This window comes from Lampetra planeri, chromosome 6 (assembly GCF_965212315.1).
Source record: "Lampetra planeri chromosome 6, kcLamPlan1.2.h2, whole genome shotgun sequence".
Taxonomy (NCBI): domain Eukaryota; kingdom Metazoa; phylum Chordata; class Hyperoartia; order Petromyzontiformes; family Petromyzontidae; genus Lampetra; species Lampetra planeri.
Window position 1 is genome coordinate 16,245,460 of NC_136112.1, and position 22,153 is coordinate 16,267,612.

Consider the following 22,153-nt stretch of genomic DNA (forward strand, 5'->3'; position numbering starts at 1 on the left):
TCTCCGGGCTGTCAGGTCAAGCTGTCAGACAGCATGACGGGACCACACTCTCCGAGCCATGTGAGCGCACAGCCCACTAGGCTAGACAAGCCACGGAGTGTCTCGATCTCCGGGCTGTCAGGTCAAGCTATCAGACAGCATGACGGGACCACACTCTCTGAGCCATGTGAGCGCACAGCCCACTAGGCTAGACAAGCCACGGAGTGTCTCGATCTCCGGGCTGTCAGGTCAAGCCGTCAGCCATTGCATGACGGGACCACACTCTCAGAGCCATGTGAGCGCACAGCCCACTAGGCTAGACATACCACGGAGTGTTTCAATCTCCGGGCTGTCAGGTCAAGCCGTCAGCCATTGCATGACGGGACCACACTCTCCGAGCCCTGTGAGCGCACAGCCCACTAGGCTAGACATGCCACGGAGTGTTTCAATCTCCGGGCTGTCAGGTCAAGCCGTCAGCCATTGCATGACGGGACCACACTCTCCGAGCCCTGTGAGCGCACACAGCCCACTAGGCTAGACATACCACGGAGTGTTTCAATCTCCGGGCTGTCAGGTCAAGCCGTCAGCCATTGCATGACGGGACCACAACGTTCATGTTAGACACGCAACACTCACTGGGCCATCCTGGTCAGAACCTGCGCCCCAAGATAGGTGACAGCCAGCAGCACAATTCCAAATCCCTGGCCGCATGTCACCATCGCAATTTAACACCATCACAACACATACAATTTGAATTATGATCCCCCACAGAACTGATCCAATGCCGAACAGGTACGCACAATTTGTGACGATCCCGAATATTCAATGGGTCACAACAATACACCTCACATCCCGTATCCGTACACATCATCTCCGAGACTCGCATTGCAGCATGCAGCTGTACCAACCGAGTGGAGAGCAACGCAATTTGACGGCAATTAACGGAAACGGACCCCCGATCCATGTAGAACACAAGGAGCATTCTCGCACAAAAGACATCATCTGTGCAACAACGGACAGGAACCAACCAGTGAGTTTGAAACGAATCGAACCTGTCATTTCAAAATCTCCTTCAACATTAACCATGGGACTCAGGGCATTCGAATTTTGAGAGCAATAAAACTATACACAAACCCCAAGAATCGCCAAATTGATTAATACAGTATATGCAGTATATGAAATTCGTACAGTGAATCATTTGGCGCAATGCTCCATCCAGTCCCCACATGGCAACACACACAATCAATACTCCAGACAATCCGTACATAGTAAATAATCACAAGCAAGTACCCAACAGTCCCTACACTGTTAACAATTCCAAGCAAAGCTCCATACGGTCTGTACCTTGGCAACAATGACGATCAAAGTTTCTTACAGTTACACGTGACAATCACGAGCGAAACTCCATACAGTATACACAATAACAATGGCGATTTCGCAACAAAACGATGTAACAACACGAGTCGTTAACACGGCAACCTACAGCATATCAACGGAGCTCGGGACACCAACAACGAATTAATCATTAACTACACCCAGAAGATACCGATCTCGACGCCGTATTTAACCGTCCGCGAGGAACACAAAACCGGAGAGTCAAACTGAAAAAGTCCCTCCCAGCAGTGTCTCCAACGTCGAAACCCTCTCTTCAATCACGGGCCCCTCTCGCTCTCACCACCGATGCCCTCCCCCGCTCTTCTTACTTCAATGTGGGGAGGGAGGCCCGTAATCACAGGGCTGCAGCGGCGCGCCGCCAGGCCGGCGCAACACACAAGGCGCAAAAGGCGGGAACGCCGCCATCGCGAAAACACTGCCGCGGTGAAAATGGCGGGAACGCCGCTGTGGGAAGTGCGGGAACGCCCACACGTTGAAATGGCGGGAACGCCGCCACGTTGAAGTGGCGGGAAACGCCGGCACGTTGAAGTGGCGGGAAACCCCCAGCATGGTGCAAATGGCGGGAACGCCGCCGCAGTGAAATGCAGGAACGCCGGCACCGCCGAAACGGCGCGAACGCCACAGCTGCGTCATCTTGCAATTTCGCCACTCACCAACACCCGGCCACTCCCTTGCCACCAGCAGCTGGTCGAGTTGACGAGCGACGTCGCTCCAACTCGCCGTCGATGGCGACCAGCCCGGGCTCGCAGCCTCCTCCCATGCAGGCTGCAGTCGCCCATCCCCCGGGCACATCACCGAGGCCCCAGACTCCGTGATCGTCGCAGGGAGAGGCCAGGTGCAACCCACACCGTCCATCCGCACCTCCGGTTGGGTCTTGCACTTCGCTGCCAGCTTTTACACCATGGCAGCGAAGGGTACAGCTTCTTCAAATTAATCAGCGAAAGTTCGATGACCACTTCTACACCAAATGTAGTAGGTTCGAATTAGGTGCACACACACGCAACTTGGAGGCAACACTATTTATTAAACGGTAAATAATATAACACTCTACATGAGGTGGTGACCACCTTCCTCAACTCACTAACACTCTGGAACACGACACAGACTGGACCAGGCAGGCAACGGCCTGCCTGGCCCAGGACGACGACTCGGGACTTGACGACCGAAGATGTCTTCACCTTGGAGTACAGTACAACAGCATCCTCGCTCTGCGTTCACACCACGCTTATATTTGGTTTGGCGTGGCTGGCTCTCTTCAGGCCACGCCTCCCTTCCCAGGACACGCCTCACTTCCCCCACCTCTGGGAGGGTCCGGATCCCTCCACCACGTGACCCCCCAGGCACCCCCTTGGGGCCCCCAGCCTTCGTACGGGCCGACACAGTAGTGACCTTTCTCTGTCACTACACTAGCTTTAACAATTCACATTGAGGCTGGTTTTGAATGGCAACTCAAAATAGGATCAGCATTCATCGACCTCTCCTCAGCATATGATAGCATATCACAGAAGGGTCTCCTGCTAAAGCTTGCGACAGTCGTGCCTTGCCGTCCGACTATCAAACTCATCACTGAAATGCTGAGTGACCTAAAGTTCACCATCCACCTTGGAGCTGCCAGCAGCCCATGAAGATTTGACAATGGACTGCCGCAGAGGTATGTTCTAGCCCCAGTGCTGTTCAATCTCTACATCAGCGACATTCCGGCAATCAACATCGCACTGGCAACCCAAGCCCGGATCATAGAGGGCACTGGAAAAGTTCTTGAAAAATATCTCAAGACCTTAGAAGCATACTTCACAAATTGGTGCCTAAAGCTAAACACTTCCAAGAGCATCGTCTCCGTCTTCCATCTGAATAATAGGAAAGCCACAAAAACATTAAATGACAACTTCTGTGGAACACCGCAAATGCATGACCACCACCCTTGGTGCCTATGAGTTACCCTAGACCAGATGCTCAACTTCCGGCACCACCTTAAACCAGCCTAAATTAAAACAAAAGCACGAGTGAACGTTATCCAGAAACTCGCGGGTACAACATGGTGAAGCGACGCTCACACGTTGAATATACTGTATCAACGCAGGCCCAAGTCCACTCTACAGAGGAGTACTGTGCTCTTTGGTTCTTTCGGTAAAGTCACGTAGGTGAAAATAAAAAAAATAAAAAAATCTATATTAAATCACGACGTTTCGGAGGCACCACAAGCTTCAGTCATCAGGTGGGACAACCACAGCAGAAAAAAAAACAGAATTACTGTAGTGGGCAGAGATAGCTATTTGTGACAAGCGATTATATAGGGTAAGAGGGGGGGGGAGCTAGGGAGGAGGGATGCAGGGGGGGGGGGGGCGTGTGGAGTCAGGGGTGGGGGTTAAGCTGATTAATAACATCCTTCTAGGATGCAGGGGGGCCGGCGTGTGGAGACGGGGGTACCCCTATGGGTTCCCCCTTGTCACCAGTGATAGCCAATGTTTTCATGGAGAAATTTGAATCAGATGCCATCCAGACATCCACCCTTCGTCCTTCCCTGTGGAAGAGATAGGTGGATGACACTTTCGTCATTTGGCCACATGGCCTCCCAGCATTGAACCAATTCCTAGACCACATCAATTCCAGACACCCATCCATCAAATTTACCATGGAAGTGGAGAAAGATGGCAAGCTACCATTCTTGGATGTTCTGTTTGAGAGGAGGCCCAATGGCTCTTTGGTACATTCTGTTTACAGGAAGGCCACCCACACAGATTCCTACTTGAAGCCTGATTCCCACCACCACCCGGCTCAAAATAATTCCCTCATCAAAACACTATACCATAGGGCTCATTGCATCTCAGACCAACACCACCTGGCCAGTGAATTAAAACATTTACATCTGGCCCTCAAGATGAACGGATACTCTGACCGTATTATCCGCCAAGCTGTTTCTCCCACCATGCAGAAACAACCACCTGAAACTCTGATCAAAATCATCACGTTGCCATACATAGCAGGCGTTACCAAAAAGATTTCCAAAATTCTAAACAAACACAAGATCCAGGTCTGATTCAATACAGTACACAAAATCCGTGATCTGATCCCATCCGTAAAGGATGCCATTCCTGACTTACAGTACCCCGGTGTTTACAAATTGAATTGTACCTGTGGTGACTGCTATATTGGGGAGACGAAACGACATATTTCTGAACGAATTCGCGAGCACAAATCAGATTTGAAACACGGCAGAACGAATTATTCGGCTGTAGCTGATCATTGTTTCAACACAGCGGGTTCTCATGATATTGTTTTCTCCGATACCAAAGTACTCTGCAAACCTCCCGGGTACTACCAAAGATTTGTCCATGAAGCCATCCAGATATACAAACATAGACACAACTTCAACCGAGAGGATGGTTTTAAATTAAGCAATCATTGGAAAGATGTCATCAACCAAGCCAAACTCTAGCTGCCTTATAATTGTACAGCCATAGTAGTGTTTTAGCTTTTCACACACTGCTTGCCTGCTTTGGAATATAACCCACCGGCGAGCATAACAAAAGGCGGCTTAATCCTAGCTTACTTATCTACTTCCGCCATCTACATCACAAAGCTCCAGGCGTAGCCGCAGCTGCAGCACAGGTCGTCACCTCACCAGCTTATAACCCCCCCCCACGGCCCATCCTGGCTCCTCCCCCCTCCCCTTAACCAGTATATATAGTCTCGTGGGTCTTAGAGCTCTCTTCACTTGATACAGTCATTTTGCTGTGACGGTTCCACCTGAAGACAGAAGCTTGTGTTGCCTCCGAAACGTCGTGATTAAATTTATTTGTTTCTTTTTTTAACCTACGTGACTTTACCGAAAAAAACAAAGAGTATGGATCCTTGCAGTCACGAAAACTTCAAATCTAGAACCCACAACACAATGGACAAGTGGAGCATATTAATAGAAGGGATGGCGCCTCTCATCGTGACCCTGAGCCGGAGGGAAGATGATCATGATTGGATGACAATATGAAGATCATTGAATGCAATCTAAAGTGTGCTGTCAACAGAACGACAAGGGAGAGCCCCTTCCAACTCGTCCATGGTTACACAGCTCGTTTTGAAGATGGAGTTATCCGTGTGCAGACAGACATGGATGACGTCGGGCCTTGGCAACCACCAGCTGAACTTCAAGCAGTTGCACATCAACGTATAGAACAGAAGCGGTGGTATATAAAGAGGGCCTATGATAAGCATCACCATGGTAACATGAAGTGCACCATGAGTGATGTAATTTTCATGTAATGGGAGCCGACGCACACCATCCTACTGACACGCATGCACCCCAAGTTCAAGGTACAATCGGTAGTCAATAAGGTGCAACCTTTTGACACGTATCGTGTTGAGAATTGGATCAAGAAGCCAACTGAAGGTACACGTCGCTACACCACGTGTCTAAACTGAAGTTGTAGCATCATCGATGAGAGGATGAGAATGACAGGTTACAGTGAGGTGGAGATGTCACCCGAATTGCCATCGTGACAGCATCAGATCGACATCGGCAGTGCTAATGTTTTGATTTCTACAGACATTACGTCAGATAATTCAACCTCTCCGTCATTACATAGATGGAAGCGGCGTCAGCGTCGTCCGTCGCTAATAATTTGACGCCAATGTTCTCGGAGAAATTGTGAACGTTATGGCCCGAGAGTGGTTTAGTTCGCTGATCTTTAACATCGATATTGTTTCTGCTATTGTTTGTAAATGACAGTTCTTCATTCTCTCTAAATCGAGGCCGATTTAATTGTCAGGACATGGCGGGTGTAGAAAACGCGCACGTACGTGTAACATTAACAGGGGGTGAGATAGTTGAGGAAGAGAATGGTTACTGTTGCTGTAAGGTTGGCTTCGTTGTTGCTACTGAAAGCTACTGAAGTTGTTTAATAAAGACTTATGTATAGTTACGAGACAAATCCTGAATATAATGACCCTAAACTACATAGTTACTAAGGTGCTGAGTAAGAAAAAATAAACAATCCTAACACTCCTCAATACTGATCTGTGATTAAAATCTGCGACGAGAAAACCCTTCACAACAGAACAATTAGTGCTGGTCAGAACACAGTTGATTTAACAATATGCACAGGTGTGCAGAATCACCTATACAAAATATCTCGGCTTTAATCAGACCACCTGCTCAAAGAACCGGCTGGCTAGCCACATTTTCTTAACTTTGTGAGTTGTCTAAAACGACACAATTTCTCACACATGCAGTTTTTTTTTCTGAGCTGGCGGCCTGCACGAGACTGAGCGCTTTAGTCGATGCAATTCCCATCTCTGTGTGCTGTTCAATCTGCATTCATCCCTCCAACCAGGCTAACCTACAGAATCAAAGCAATACCACCCCTACTTTATCGAGCACCCTCGCATTTTCCAGTCTTGTCCGTGGGAGCCAGGGCAGCCTAGATATCCCCATGACCCAAGGATCCCCACTGATTCACGGCTACTTTGTGTCGTGGGTAAGTGTAATAAAGGACTCTCAGCCGATGTTGTTCTCCGTGTCCTTTATTGGGTTCTTGCTCGCACCCCGCGATGTCTCCGCTCCGACCCGCACCTTCTCCGCTTCGTGCCTCCGCACGTCGTCTGAGTCCTCCGCTCTCTCTCTAGCTACAGCCACCCCGCTGCTCGTGTGCTCCGCACACTCTGCAGCCCCCTTGCTGCTCCGTGTGACTCCGCACACCCAGCAGCCACCCTGCTGCTCCGTGTGCCTCCGCACACTCTGCAGACACCCCCGCTGCTCCACGAACACCGCTGGCCGACGGTGCCGTGACTCCTGCCTCGTGGCAATCGCGCCACTCCTCGCCAGCACTCCGCGTGGCCTCTCCCTTCTCTATCCTGTCTCCACTCCCGATCCCCTTCCGGTTCTCCCCTTATATCCTCCCCCTCACGTGACCCTGACTCCTCCTCCTCCTCACGTGACCCTGACTCCGCCCACACTCACGTGACCCTGTCCTTGCTCGCATTACATAAGTATAACTACAGGTCCAGCTGCAATGCTGTAACTAAGGCATCAACCCCGACACCAGACATTCAATTGGGTTTATAGCCGACTCTTTATATCAGTGCAGTATGTGATTAAAAGTTAAATTACAAGTCGTTAAACATTCTGAATCTGTAACTGAGAGGTTAACTGAAATACAAGATATATTAGGTCAAATTGGGTATGTATGCACTCTTATGTATGTTTGCATATATGATAACGTGAAGAATCATAAATAGAAAACACTTGTTGCTGATGTGTGAGTGAAAGGCGTAGACTAGAAATGCCCAAACCTGATTTTGCAGGTGATCTCTGATGCTGTTTTCCACGAGCGGAACAAAGATGTTGTACAGCCAGCTGCGAAAACATCTCCTGTTTTAGATAATCCTTAGAATGTATTATTATTTTTCAATAACATTTAATTCAGCTGGGAAAATCCTTTGAGATGGCATGTCCCATTTGCAATGGAGCCCAGGGTGACAATTCAATTCAAATTCACTGCAGCTCTTGATATTTCCACATGTGTGCTGCTCACCTTCACCAGCCCGCACTTGATTATCATAGTGAGGTATATTGACAAATAACCTCCCACAACCCGCACGGCATATTGGTTCTGCGGCTGATGCTGGTGTGATCTATCCACAAAAGCCTCAACGATTCCCAAGACCCTCTTTCTGAAGGGTCCTGCATTGGGACATGGTATCCATGTATTTATGGGCAGAAGATTTGGTGATGCTGCGTTGGCAGTGGTGTACAGTCGCTAATAACAAAGCCCAAAATGTTCGTCAATACCAACCGTGGCTTTAAAAGGAAAATATAGAAGCGGTGGCATTGCAGACAATGGCCCTTCTTTGCAGGAACTCAGAGCAAACACAGAAAAGACAATAAAGCACAAATGAGCAGACAATATTCCTTCTTCCAATGTCTGCCCCTCCGCATAAAAAATATACGTATTTTGTTGACACATTCCATTGTCCAAACGGCCTTCTGGGGATGAAGTTTTTCAGCAGCATTGGCTCAGCACAAGCAAACTGTGGACAGAAACAGTTTGCCAATTGGGCTATGGGACTGAAACAAACAAGGTCGAGGGAAATGCAGCGATGCCGACTGTCCTACGCTGCAGCGTCTATGCGCCCCACCTTCATACAGCCCGGGACTGGCCAGAATGGTGCAGTATGGACAAATAACCGCCACAACCCGAGCACCATAGGGAGGCCCTCAACCAGCAGTGGATTGACAAAAGGGGTGCAGCAATCGTGCTTCAGACCTTGCTCCTCCATGAAGCGTGATGTCAATATTGGGGATCCAGCAGCCGCATCCGTTCTCACTGACAGCTGGCCGCCCTGTTGCGTCACTCGTCACGTGCACCCCTAAACTCAGTGCCATGCCACTTATTGTTGCGTCGAATGTGCCACTGTCACTCCTGCAGCATCGCAACACAAAAAAATGCATGCATCAATGTCTGTATAATGTACCGGCAGCCATTTCCCTCCTCATCACTGCTATTTTTCCTATCATTGTTACCGGTGTCATGACATTATATCATGTGATTCATCCACCCATGTCGAGAACTCGGTCTATCAGGTTATCCATTTAATTCCATCCATACTATGTTGAACTACCACACTGTCACAACAATACACTCACTCAACCAATCGCTCAGTCACCTATTCACTCACTAATTCACTTACCCACTGAACCACCCCCTCGACCGCCATGCTTCCGGTCTCCTCACTTCTCTTTCTGCTTCTTCCCTTGCACTGCTCAACTTTGGACTTATCTCCAATCTTCTCCCGTCCTTCGATTAAAAACACGTGTTGACTCATCTATTTACAAGTATTGTTCATTGTTGGGTGCTTGATGTGTTGGCCCTTTGGGTATGTACTCAGCAACGCTGTTAAACACATATATACAGGTTCCCACAACTAGAACGGTATTTCTATCACGAACTTCCTCACCGTCATCTGCCACCCTCCTTACTCTTACACACGATTTACTGCGGTACACCTGCTTTGTAAAACAAACCATCACCAACATGGATCTTTAGAATTCCATGGAGATATTAGAGAAATACAGTATTGCAAACTGAAAAAACATTATAATCTCACTTGAATCTGAAAATGTGCACACTTTAAACATAATTCTTTACAATCCTAATACTGATTCATAATTTAGTTTTTGAGTTATGTTGTATAAACAAATGTGACATAAACCCTAATCCACCTGACACAGCATTTCAATTATTTAGATTATTTTGCTGCTATAAATGTCCAAATGATGGACCACTTTCTTGAGCTATCATTTGTGGCCAGATCGCTTCTGGAAAATGAGTTCACATCTCAGTGGGCTTTGTCTGGTAGGATGGGAATGATTTTGTTCCGTTTGTATGTGTTTGGGTGATTTGTTTACCTTTCTAGTAATTTGAAATACTATCATGTTTTTGTATTGTTTGTTGTAAAGTTCTTACCGGCCCCTACTGGACATCTGTGAAAAAAAAAACTTTACAGCTCATCGGATTCCTCCAGTATATTCTGATTCTGAATAAAAGTGTCACGTGAACAAACGTGCCAAATTGACCACTGCTTTAGCACCACCGTTGTTGCTGGAGAGTAATCTTAGATCATTTAAATGACCACGACGTTTCACTGGGGATTACATTCAACATCGTCAGGTTATCCCCTCAGATCTCGAGTTAAAGCCCTATTTGATCTGGGTCCTTAAGTAGATGTCATGACGTCATTGGTACAGTCATGCACGTGATCTAATAATTCGTTGATTGTGACTGGCAATTCCATTTATATTTGCCTAGGAAACTAAGCAAAAATAAATTGTCATGCTTTATTCAAGAAAATAGAGATTAATTTTGTTGACCGGCTTAATTTTATTCATTTAAAATATTTCACCTATAACATCCCTTGGGGTGTCCATTGTGTCAAGTGACACAGAAAACACGTAATAACATACAAACTTTAAAATCTATAACTTACACAGTGTATTTATATAATACCCAGCAAAACATGTTATTAAATTGCACACCTCCAGTTCATGTAGAATACATTCCATCTCTAACACTGGCAAATGTTGATTGAGTGAATGTTGCTTAAATATTTAATTGAGTTGGTGGCACAGTTGAGTGCATCTGGGAGTTCGTTTCATTTTATGTGTGCTCAGGAGAGCCTCACTAAGTCTCCGCAATATTTTCCAGCAGGTCCTGGCAGGTTTTCTAGTAGGAGGTGATGTTGCTGTGTGTTAACCCAATTCTAAAATTTGCTCGTATTTTTTTCAACATTAAGATGTTTTGGCTAATACCTATATTGTGTGTTATTTTAGCTATCGGAGGAAACCGGAGAGAAAAAACATACAAACACAAGGACAGCATATAAACCTCATACAAAAAAGAGCTTGAGTATGGAATTGAACCCACGCCATAATTACAGTGAGGAACCACCCTGCCGCCCATAATGTATACGTGAATAATGTTGATATTAATCTGCGCAGAATAGAACACATACACGAAGAGCATCTCATAGTGCCAATGCCCAAACACAGATGCATAGGCGTCGGTGAAGCTGAACTTGAAGCCAGATCCCGGAAGGAGCCCCAGAGCTGTGTGGGGCAGCTGGAAGTTGGTGATGTACATTCTGCAAGAAGCACACACAAAAACAGGCAGAGCAGGTCAATTTAACATGTAGGGGTTCGCATCCAATATAGAATGAAGTAATTGTGTTAATATAGCGCCCTACATGTCAAGTAATGATACGTATCAAAGCTAGGTTCCCCCCAGTGGCAGATGTACCTGTGCGGCACACGGTGATTCAGCACGTGGCTCGGGGATGGGCATTCGCCTGGCAGTAGGGGCGATGATTGGTATGTGAGACATTTGTGGGTCATTTTTCATTTTTGTTCTTCAAAATGTAACAGATTGACATTGTGTAGGTTTTTGTTATGGGGGGAGGGGGAGGGTCAGGAGAACTTAGGGGAAACCCATGCAGAACAGTCTCCAGCATTGCCTTTTAAGACTCACGGCTTCTCATAATGTTGAGTGTCTCATAGCTGTGCAATTGATTTTCATGTTTGTTGCTGCTGTTTACTTGCTGTGGATAATAAACACGTTCAGCCCTACTAATTGCAGCTGCCGATGGTTCAGGTATTATCTTCGGGTCAGCCCCAAGAGTGTTGTCTTTACTCACATCCTTTCTTTGAGAAGAAAGTGGTACACTCATTACAACTATCCAAGGTTATTACTTATTTCTAAGCGATGGTGGATATTAGCCTATTGCTGCTATGCAGACTTATTTTGTAACCCCCATGAGATTATTTTGGATAAAAGTAGAATTGCCTTGCCTGTGTGACCGTTAAATGTTCCTGTGCCTCAGATTTGTGGGTTTTCGTCTCCGTTTCTTGGATATCTGTCTCATTTCCATAGATCCCCCCACCCCCAAGTTTTATTTGGGGTCTCTCTGATGTTACCCACTCATACTGTTACTCTGCCTTCAAAAACAAGCCCAAGCCTGTGTCCTCAGGAAGGAGCAAAGCCTAAAGAGAAATGTGTGGGGCCTACTCACAGACTTTGGGGACTTGGGGTACGGGGGCTAAACAGGAAGGGGATGGGGCCTAAGCAGGAAGGAGGCAAGGCCTAAACATGAAGGAATGGGTAATAAAGAGATTCAGAATTATAATATTTATTTAGACTGAAGAAATCTGATGAGCTATGAAGATATTTTCACAGATGCCCAGTATATATAAAAAAACATATACAGAAAAGAGGAAGGGGCGTGGTCTAAACAAGAATGAGGTGGGGCCTCAAGAGGAAGGGGTGGCACCTAAAGAGGAAATCCAAATAATCGACTGTTATTTAAAACAGGAAGCCCAAAAAAACCCAAACCCAAAAAATTAAAGCGACTTAAAAAGAGACAATTTCACGTATAAAGGAGGGCTTCAACCGTGAACTTAAATTTTTTACTTAAGGAAATTAAAGCATGGATCAAATAAGTGCAGAAAATAGCAAAAATGTAATCCCACAGATGGCGGTGACATGCCAACAGGTACATTTACACTCAAATATTTGTAATAAACGATTTCCACGACGACTCTTGAATGGTGTCTTTTTATTAACTGAATTTCTGCACAGCTCCGCTCCTTCTCTCTCCGGGTATTTCCCCTTTTTATCACTGCCGTGGACGAGGTGTTCTCTCCGTCCCACCATCGAGGTTCGCCTCCCTCTCTCTCCGATCTTGCCGCTGGCTGGTGGCGTGCCCGGGAGGAGAGGCGAGCTTCGCTGGGGATCCGCCACGTGGTTACTGGTAAAGAGAGGCTAAGCAGCGACACGGTCCAGACTCGAGGCTTCCCACACCGACCACGAGTCCTCCCCTGCCTCTGCTTATATTCCTCCCGGCAGAGCTAGGTTCCGCCTCTAGCCACGCCCCCTCGTGGAACCCTCCCGGTGGTTCCCGAACGTTCTCTCTGAGTCCACCCGTTACCTTTGGCCAGAGGTGGGACAAAGTCATTGTTATGCAAGTCCAAGTCGAGTCGCAAGTCATCAAATTCATGACTCGAGTCTGACTCGAGTCCAAGTCACATGACTCGAGTCCACATCTCATAGGTGGGACAAAGTCATTGTTATGCAAGTCCAAGTCGAGTCGCAAGTCATCAAATTCATGACTCGAGTCTGACTCGAGTCCAAGTCACATGACTCGAGTCCACACCTCTGCCTTTGGCCCAGATATAATCCCCGCTCAGGATTGGATACCGATTACCAGTTAGTGCTCGTGCAATTACCCCTTGGTGCCCACTCGATGGCGCTCTCTCATTACACATTTATGAAGATAAATATCCCCTATAGCCATAACAGACTTATGGGACAAGAGCTGTTTGCAAGCACCTATGAAGGCTGACACCGGCACACTAGGGGTGGGTGGCCAGCATATGCTCGGCTGCCTTTGTTTCCACACAACAACAACTGTCATTCACCACAAAGGGGGGCTAGGGGCACTTTGAGGCCACGTGAAGTGTCAAGGGCTCACTACCAGGAGATCACGGGATAGACCCAGGTGCCATGGGTTGACTGAGATAACTAGCAGATGCACCACCTATAGCAACATAATGTATTTGAGCCGCCGGGTTCTCCGCTCATTGTGAGCATCACTGGTCTGCCTGCCACTGTTGTTGGAGGGCGACTGCCTCCAACTGGCCACTAGCGTCCTTCACAAACCTCCTCCATAGAGGCCGATCTTGACAACAATGGTACCAGTAATCAGGAAGTCCAATAAGCTCCACATCCTCTTGTACCATCCTCTTGTACCACATAATTTCTTAATTCATCAGCAGATGGCACTTCATCCAGCCACTCACGGGGGCGGCTACTTCTTCCAATATTTAAGGCATGGCAGTCCAAGCAGGGTCATCCCTACCTTTTCTCCATGCTGTTATCTGGGCTAAGGGATTTCCCCTCCCCTAAAACGTCAAATAAATGCCCTGAAACCATGCAGATCTGCAACTTACTTTTATGTAATTAAAGAGTGATTTGTGATCACGGGCTACTGGGGCAGATCTCCTCAGCAATCCGTGACCACCACTCATCCTTGCAGTGCCACAAGGTTCTCCAAACCGACGAGCGGAGGCGGAGGTAACCTCATTCTCCATCGTTGGATGTTGTAGATTATGGGAGTGGGTCTGTCACTTTCTTTCAGTCAGCTGGTACACCTCATCTGTCAGCCAGGGTCTATGGGAAGGTTTGAACTGTGTACCCAATGCTGCCATAGTAGCTTCATGAGCCACAACCCTGAACCTCACGCATTTCACCTCGGCATGTGGAGGAGGGGGGGGTGATGCCAACCCCAGCTGCAAGCAATGATGACATTGTACCTGAAACATTAATCAGCTACCTGAGACCAAGCCACTGTGGGCTTGAATGGGGTCCTAGCTAGAAGCACACCGCTACAGTGGAAGAATTGTAGGTGCATCTTACAAATGGCAAACTGATGTAATGTGTGAAAATCAGCTCCATTTTAGGTCCTGGTGTCAAGGACATGGGGCCGCACCCGCTGTTCTGTCACTATGTAGTCCAGCAGATGTTCTTGCTTGGACTCGACATGCATCAATGATGTTGTGGGGATGCGCCGATGTCGAAACATCGTGTTTGTGATGACAAGCCCATGGGCTGCACAGATGTCTAGCAGCCTCCGACCATTATTACTGAGCTGATCTGGCCCATGCCTTCCAATCAGTCCAGGCCAGGTGTCTACATCATGATCCACTCATGCATGAAAGTCACCCAAAACAATTACTCTATTCTAAGGGGCTACTTTAGTCAGCACCTGGTACAAGAGGTTATAGAAGGTATCTGACGCATTGGCCTTGTCTGCGACCCTACAATATTGTTCATCTTCGGTGAGGGCGCAAGCTACTACTTCCACCAATCCTCGCTACTTGTTGAAAGGGTGGTCAGTCTACAGTAGCCTCGAACTTCCAGATTCCCACATCTCGCCTCTACGCTCCCACACCTCCTTCATTCTTTTGTTTAAAAGCAATGCACCTTCTTTTTGCTTGAACGTTTCCTGCCCCCGAGTGGAGGAATGTCCACCCTTCATATTGATTGGAGCCACAAGTCTACCGGACCTCTTGTATTCTACAAAGGTTTGTATGTATGTTTCTTGAACTTGTTTCGCACCGTACATAGCCAACCATGCTAACTGGAGGTGCAGGGGAAGGGCAACAAACTAAACACAAAAAGCAGTTAAAAAGAAAATATTTTTAATGTCGAGGTGGTACTGGTCAATCTCCCCATAAAAGGAATGGCAGCCTATGCAGCGAGCCTTCGAATGCCAAGAGCAGTAGTTTCCTGATTCTGGATGACCCCCAAAGGAGGGTTAAAAAAGCGTCATAAATGCACAAGCTTAGTTGGTTGTTTCCACGGTGGTATTTTGGAGAAATAGTGTCAGGTGGAGGGGTTACCACCCCCTCACTCCTACCAATATAACGACTGCACATACACTCCCATACTCGTACACACACCACCAGCACCACGGCCTACACACACATAAAGCCTTTGCCACTTACATACATACATACACAAAAATAAAGATTCCCCCATATAGCCTGAATAGACTTTTGGGGTATATGCTGTTCGCAAGCACCTATGAAGGCTGGCACGGCTCACGTGGGGGGTGGGTGGCCAGCACTATGCCCAGTCGCCTTGTCTCCTTGGTGGAAATGTTTAAACATAACATCAGGTACTCATTTGAGGCTGAGTTGACCTAGGGGAGGCCCAGAACTGGTTCAGACAATCGTCAATGGTGTTGGCCTTGAACAAGAATCGAACTTTGGTGGCCGGATTCCTATCATAGTGCGTTAACTGCGATACTACCGCCCCCCACTTACACACACACAGAACCATTAGAATACATCAATGTGACAACACAATGATAAGCTCACCCACTGAGGGAGTAATGAGAGCCACTGCGGTCTGGAATCTTTTGGCCATGAATCTTCTGAAGCAAGATGTTAACTTCTACTTCTTTAGCTGTAAATACAAAAAAAGATCAGTTATTGTTGATGTTGAGGGACAGATATGTGATGGAAGTGCAATGTCTGTTTTAATTGCATGACGTAGTCTCCCCAACGACACGGATTATTATTTTGTGTTGTGTACAGGTGAGTCTCACTGAATGAGCGTTATTTCCATGAGATGTTTCTATGACGAGCAATTTGAATTCAGACCCATTTTTTCCCCAAAACGAGCAAAATGCTCACTTTGTGAGTGGAGGCCGGTCGCCATGCATCCCGTGGCGGCAGGGGGCGCCCGGCGGCCCGCAGATGTTTGTTTACTCGCTGTGCTGTGCTGTTTGCCTGCGTGCTTCGTCGTGCGGGGGAGGGGGCCTCGTGATGGCACTTTAATTCGCGATTGTGGGGAAAGGTGAGTGGCGTTGCTAATTGCAGGCGCCAGTGAGAACAGCAAGTCGCGCTCCATCTCGCATCGTGGCTATGAGCCCAGCAACCCTGATTAGATTCCCAGCCATGGCTAACATTAGTGGCGAGTGATATTTGAACCAGTGGGTCCTGCATAGCCCCTGCTGCTCCCTCAACCCACTAAAATCTACCCTTCAAATGACATATATGCCATGCCCCTGGAAGCACTGTGGTTCTTCATGTGTGGTGTTATATTTTACGTGTTATTACATTATTATAACATTTCAATGTGTATTTCTCATGTTGGGTCTGAGATTTATGTCAGATTTTCACATAGGAGTCAAATGTAAAACGAAGATTGTTTCACGAGTTATCGAATACCGAGCAATGTTCGCGGAACGTATGTCGCACTTAAAGCGAGACAAACACGTACAGTAATACCTCGATTTATGTCTACCCCTTTTACGTTGTTTCGCAAATACGTCGTCACTTTATTAATACCACTGCCTGATTTGCGTCACCTCAACCCACACATTGCTGACAGCATCATCCGTCCTTTTTCATATTATGCCTCCTAAGCATGTTTTAAGTGACAAGGATATATCTGTGGATAAGAAGCAGTGTAAAAGTGTAACATATCATTCTAGATTTGAAGTTTTCGTGACTGCAACTATCCATACTCTTTGGTTCTTTCGGTAAAGTCACGTAGCTCTGTGTGCGTATGTGTGTGTCTCTCTCTGTGTGTCTCTGTGGTATCTCTCTCTGCTTATGTAGCTGTCTATGTGTCTCCGTGTCTGTGTTTTGTCTCTCTCTCAAATTTAGCAATCTTTGGAAGAACGTAATCAACCACGTAGGGTGTTGACTGTTATGTTAGCCGACTCTCTGTGTTGTATTGCATTATATTTCTAAGTTTACTAGGTTTATTTTCTCTTTCATTTGTACCTGATGATGATTGCCTGTGTTGCAATCGAAACGTCGTATGCTGTTATTTAATTTATCTTTCTTTCGACGTGACTTTACCGAAAGAACCAAAGAGTAATTCCTGCAGTCACGAAAGCTCCAAATCAAGTTTGAAAATAGATGTTATTCTGCGCTGTCGGTGAGACGAGATGCAGACGCGCTCGCTCCTGTGAGTGAGTGTGTGTTTGCGTGTGTATTTTACATTCTTTCGCACCGTACCTTGCCAACTGTGCAAATCGGAGGTGTGTGAGGAGTGTGTGCGTGCACCTCCTCGCGGTGCCGGACAACTCTGTCGTGGACAGTGCTGTGGGGGGAGGGCCAATTCCGATTGGCCTCTCCCCTCATGGCATCTGTGACCACCACAGTGGCTAAACGGGGGCTCTGGACGGGTGCGAGGGGCTGGTAACTCCTTCACCTTCAATTAATTACCACTAAACCACGACTTAAATATGTAACTAATAAGCTTGTGCCGGAGGCCCCGGGGGGACAGGCGTCTATGACGTCTCCTGGCCAAACCCCAATTGGCGGAGCCAGGAGATTGAATCTTTACCCTCAGGGCTCCTCCAGAAACAACGAAAAGCCACTTCGTGTGGCCACGTGGAATGTTTGAACGCTCACTGCGGAGGAGAGGCTGCCACTCCTCTGTTGGGAGCTGGACCGGTACCGCCTGGATCTCTGTGGCATTCAGGAGGTCCGGTGGACCAGTTCTGGCTCCTGCCACCATGAGGGGTGGACAGTCCTCTACTCGGGGCAAGAGACTGTCAAACAACAGGGTGTGGATCTACTTCTGAACAAAAGAATGAAGGGGGCGTGGGAGCGTGGCGGTGAGGTGTGGGAAGCTGTAAGCTTCGGTGGGGGCATAAGTAACCGGAGGCTAGGAGTGGTGGTCGTGGTTACTTATGCCCCAACCGAAGACGAACATCCGTGGAGGGATGCAGGCAAAGCCGTAGAGTCAGATGCCTTCTATGACCTCCTGTCACAGGTGCTGGCTAAAGTGGTCCCTCGGGATAGAGTCATCTTGTTGGGTAACTTCAATGCCCGAGTTGGTCATGATGCTGGCACCTGGTCTGGAGTGACCAAACTGAATGCATTTTTGTATTCGATTAGAGGTTTCCACAGCCTTGATTCTGCATCATTCTTAACTTCTGGAGTGACTGTGTGTGTGTGACTTGATCACCAGTTGCGGCTTAAGCCGCCATCCTTTCACAACTAGCAGTAGCCTCTGTCTCACGAACCGCACCTCCGATGGTCGATGGACGAGCCCTGTGGAGGAGTGAGTCTCTGCGTGAGCGGCCATAGTCCAGAGCAACACAACTCCACCAGCACCACGAGAAACAGCGGCAGAACATTTCCCTGCCTCTCCTCCATCTGGCCTCCACCGCACACTTTACTGTATACGTGAAAGGGAGTTCCCCCCCTCCCCCCCGTGTCTGTTACGGGAACTTTTGGGGCAAGTGCCGTTAGCGAGCACCTATGAAGGCCGGTACAGCCGATGCTGAGAATCTAACGCATGCATTTATTTTCTCGAGACTCGTCAACTGTAATGCTGGCTGGCGTATCTAAGAATTTTATCCGTAATCTGGAGTATGTGCAGAACTCAGCTACCCGGGTTTTGACGTTTTGATCGCAACACAAGCAACCGCCATCAGGTGAGCCAAACACAGCAGGAGAACTGCTGACGCAGGAGACAGAGCTGCTGTAACAAGAGGTTATACTGTATAGGCTTTAGGTGGGCTCAACCCAAGGGTAAGTGGGCGGAGCTAGAGATGGAATTTGTATGTAAAGCATTAATTAAGAGATTAGCATGTCAATGTGAGACGGCTCCAGCATCATTGATATTATTACTGCAGTGTTATTGACCAATGTGGTGTAATTTTATGCGGCACAGCAGAGGTAATTATCCGTGCACAAACAATGTCTGGGAGAATGCGCCACTCTCTTCCACCAATCAGTTCGTCGGCGTGACATCTCACTGAGCTCCCAACACGACAGAAGTCAACATGTTCACAATCGGGAATTTCAAACTGAAAACCAGAATTTACATACACCAGCGAAAGTCCGCGGGCTTTGCGATAGCCTACGCTGTCTCGAACAAAAACAACTCAACACATTCATCAATAACACTGTGGCCTTAAAAATATAGGCTGACTGGAAGGCGTATCTTATGTATAAATATAAACATCGCAGCACTTGACACTTCTAACGACGTCCCACTGTTTAATCGCATCGCTTTCACTTTGAACGCAAACCTCTTTAAAAGCTGCTCTTCTGCTGCCTGCAATAAGTACAGTCTGAAACAGGTACGACTGGAAACGCCAACTTTCAACAGCTTGCATAAGCGAAGTATCATGTTCGTACGAGGAACCATTTGCAGAACCGATTGAAAAAACACCCAGAATAAAATCACAACTGCCCTCGTAGTGTCACCAAGAAAGCAAGCCTGACTGCTGATGAGACACAACAGTTGAATCTCCACGAAACCGGCCGTTAAATTATTTGGTCGTTAAGCGAGTATAGGAAATAATTGGACACGTTAACTGCTTAATTCGTTCCGATAGCATCGAAAGTTACCCTTTTTCACCCCAAAAAGTACTTTAAAATATATAAATAATGGATATTAATGTATAAAGACACTAACAACATCATAAACAATATAAAAACGTGGTTAATCAAAGCATTAATTAATATTTACTTTACCTACACCAGTCTGTCTAAAACATGGGAGTGGGTTCGACTGGTAACTGTTCAAACTGGCCCAGCATTTGCTTGTGTTGAAGCAATGCCGCTAGAATTACGCATTCCCATAACGCTGCGAGGCTGGCAGGATGTGTTAACAAAACCGACTTATTTTTGTACGCGGAGACAAACACCGTGAACGCATCTGTACAATATTGAGCAACGTGTGTATTTGCACACGCAAATATGCCAACTGTTCTGTACAACCAACATGACTGTTTCACTTGTCTGATGTAGAATTTAATTCTGAGCAATGCTAACGTATATCAAATAATAAAGGCAAACCATAGATTGGGTTGAAGCCAAGAAACAAATAAATGTGTAATGTTCAGTATCATGATACGGAAGTTGAACTTCATTCTTAATTTACAATTGGACCAAACTGAATGCATTTTTGTATTCGATTTGAGGTTTCCACAGCATTGATTCTGCATAATTTTGAACTTCTGGAGTGACTGTGTGTGTGACTTCATCACCAGTTGCGGCTTAAGCCGCCATCCTTTCACAACTGGCGACAAAGTCACGCGCGTAGTCACAGCCTAGGAAGTTGAATGAGGGTGTGCTCTTGTCCCGAGGTAGAATGGTAAAGTGCGCACGTGTTTTATTACCGTAATCCAGGCCGCGTTGGGTGATGCGCAGCTCGAAGCCGGGTGCCGTGCACAGCGCGGTGGCGAGGAAGCAGCAACACAGGACGATCTGTATGATGATCATCATTAAATCTGGATGACCACGCACTCCAAGGCTGGACTATAACCGTCTCCTCTGTTGAAGCGAACAGCAAATCTGCAAAGACAACTATCTCCAGTGCGAGTGACCTTGTCGGTGAAGTACAATGCAATAAATAGGAGGAAGTCGCCGTTTTCAGATGGCTGAAAACGCCCCCAAGATTTGTTTCCCATCTGTTAAGCCCTCGAGAGTCACCGAACAGGAAAAAAACCCCCCACAAAAACCCGACGTGGAGTGTTCTCTAATATCAATATCGAAACTGTACTGTTTCTCGCGAGACAGTTTTACGGACAGGTTCATGGTGCCATCAAGATTATTCCATTTAAAATAAAACCAGGCTAACGCCTCATGCAAGCATACGTGTTAACAAAATGTTTACCAAATGGTTAGGAAAACATCAACGTTTGAATTGCAAGGTTATGCAATTAAAATAAAACAAGCTAGCATCTCAAAGTGCAATATTCATATTGTACAGATATGCATGACGTGGAGTGGATGTGTGTATCAGGGCGGCAATTATGCGCGAAGTCCACGGGTTATGATATGTAGTGTGATGTGAGTTGGTTCATGTGTGATCCGTGTGTGTTGTTAGTGATACGGAGACGAGGTTTGCAGGAGGCACCTTTTATTTAGAACATTCACGGTCTCGCCTGCACACTCTCAACAGTCGCTTAGCCTAGCCCAATACACAACGCTAGCTGTCTAACACTGACGGCGCTGACTGAGACAGCCAACAACTCTCTGGCAGCGCAATATTGAGTGAAGACGGCAGCGACGACGGTGAAGAATCGACAGCGACGACGAGACGAATCCAATCCCAAAACCGGCAGCCTCGAGTTTCCGCTCTCGGCTCCTTTTATCCTACCAGCGCGGCCTAACTCCGCCCTGGCCGCGCCTACCTTCCCAAACCCACTAGCAGGTTCCAGGGGCTTCCAGACGGGGTCCTCCGTGACCCTTGCCCCAGTTCATCCGCCCTGCCAACTGTTGTATATGTTGGTTATGAAAATTTTGATATGTTGTATGCGTGCGTGGGTGAAATTATTGTGTGGTATGTGTGGGTTATGAATATTCAGTGAAAATAATAATAATCAAATGAAATTTGGCCAAATGTGTAATTATCCGGAAATATGTTAATCATGTAGTTACGCACATTTAATTATGCCAATTCGAGAGGTAATTGTAGTAATTATGCGAGTGGGGGTAATTATGATAATGCCAGTCGTTATGATAACCAGACCCCGCCTCGGTGACGAGGGTGGGTTATCGATCGGAATAAGGCAATTAATCGTATGCAGTTATGCAGGTGTGGTGTAAGTATGAAAGATTAACTTAGATTAACTCGGCATCGTTGTCTAGGTTCGTCTCATTCTCGCTTATTTAGGTCCCCGGTTCGCCCCGTTATCGCTTTAACATTTACTGAGTATGTGTTAGTGTGTTTATTAAGGTCACCAAGTTCAG

General features: G+C 47.0%; 1 protein-coding gene across 1 annotated transcript in view; it reads right to left on the reverse strand.

Moving 5' to 3' along the window:
* LOC144719620 (bactericidal permeability-increasing protein-like) overlaps positions 1–20,814 on the reverse strand; it is a 48,686-nt gene extending 27,872 nt beyond the window's left edge. Inside the window, exons 1-5 of the mRNA XM_078595711.1 lie at positions 20,578–20,814; positions 15,800–15,887; positions 10,879–11,007; positions 8,634–8,789; positions 7,660–7,723 (exon numbers count right to left, since the gene is read on the reverse strand). Of these exons, the coding sequence (XP_078451837.1) occupies positions 7,660–7,723; positions 8,634–8,789; positions 10,879–11,007; positions 15,800–15,887; positions 20,578–20,683 (543 nt within the window). The 5' untranslated portion in view covers positions 20,684–20,814. The remainder of the gene's footprint in view (positions 1–7,659; positions 7,724–8,633; positions 8,790–10,878; positions 11,008–15,799; positions 15,888–20,577) is intronic.
* Between the last annotated feature and the right edge of the window lie 1,339 nt (positions 20,815–22,153).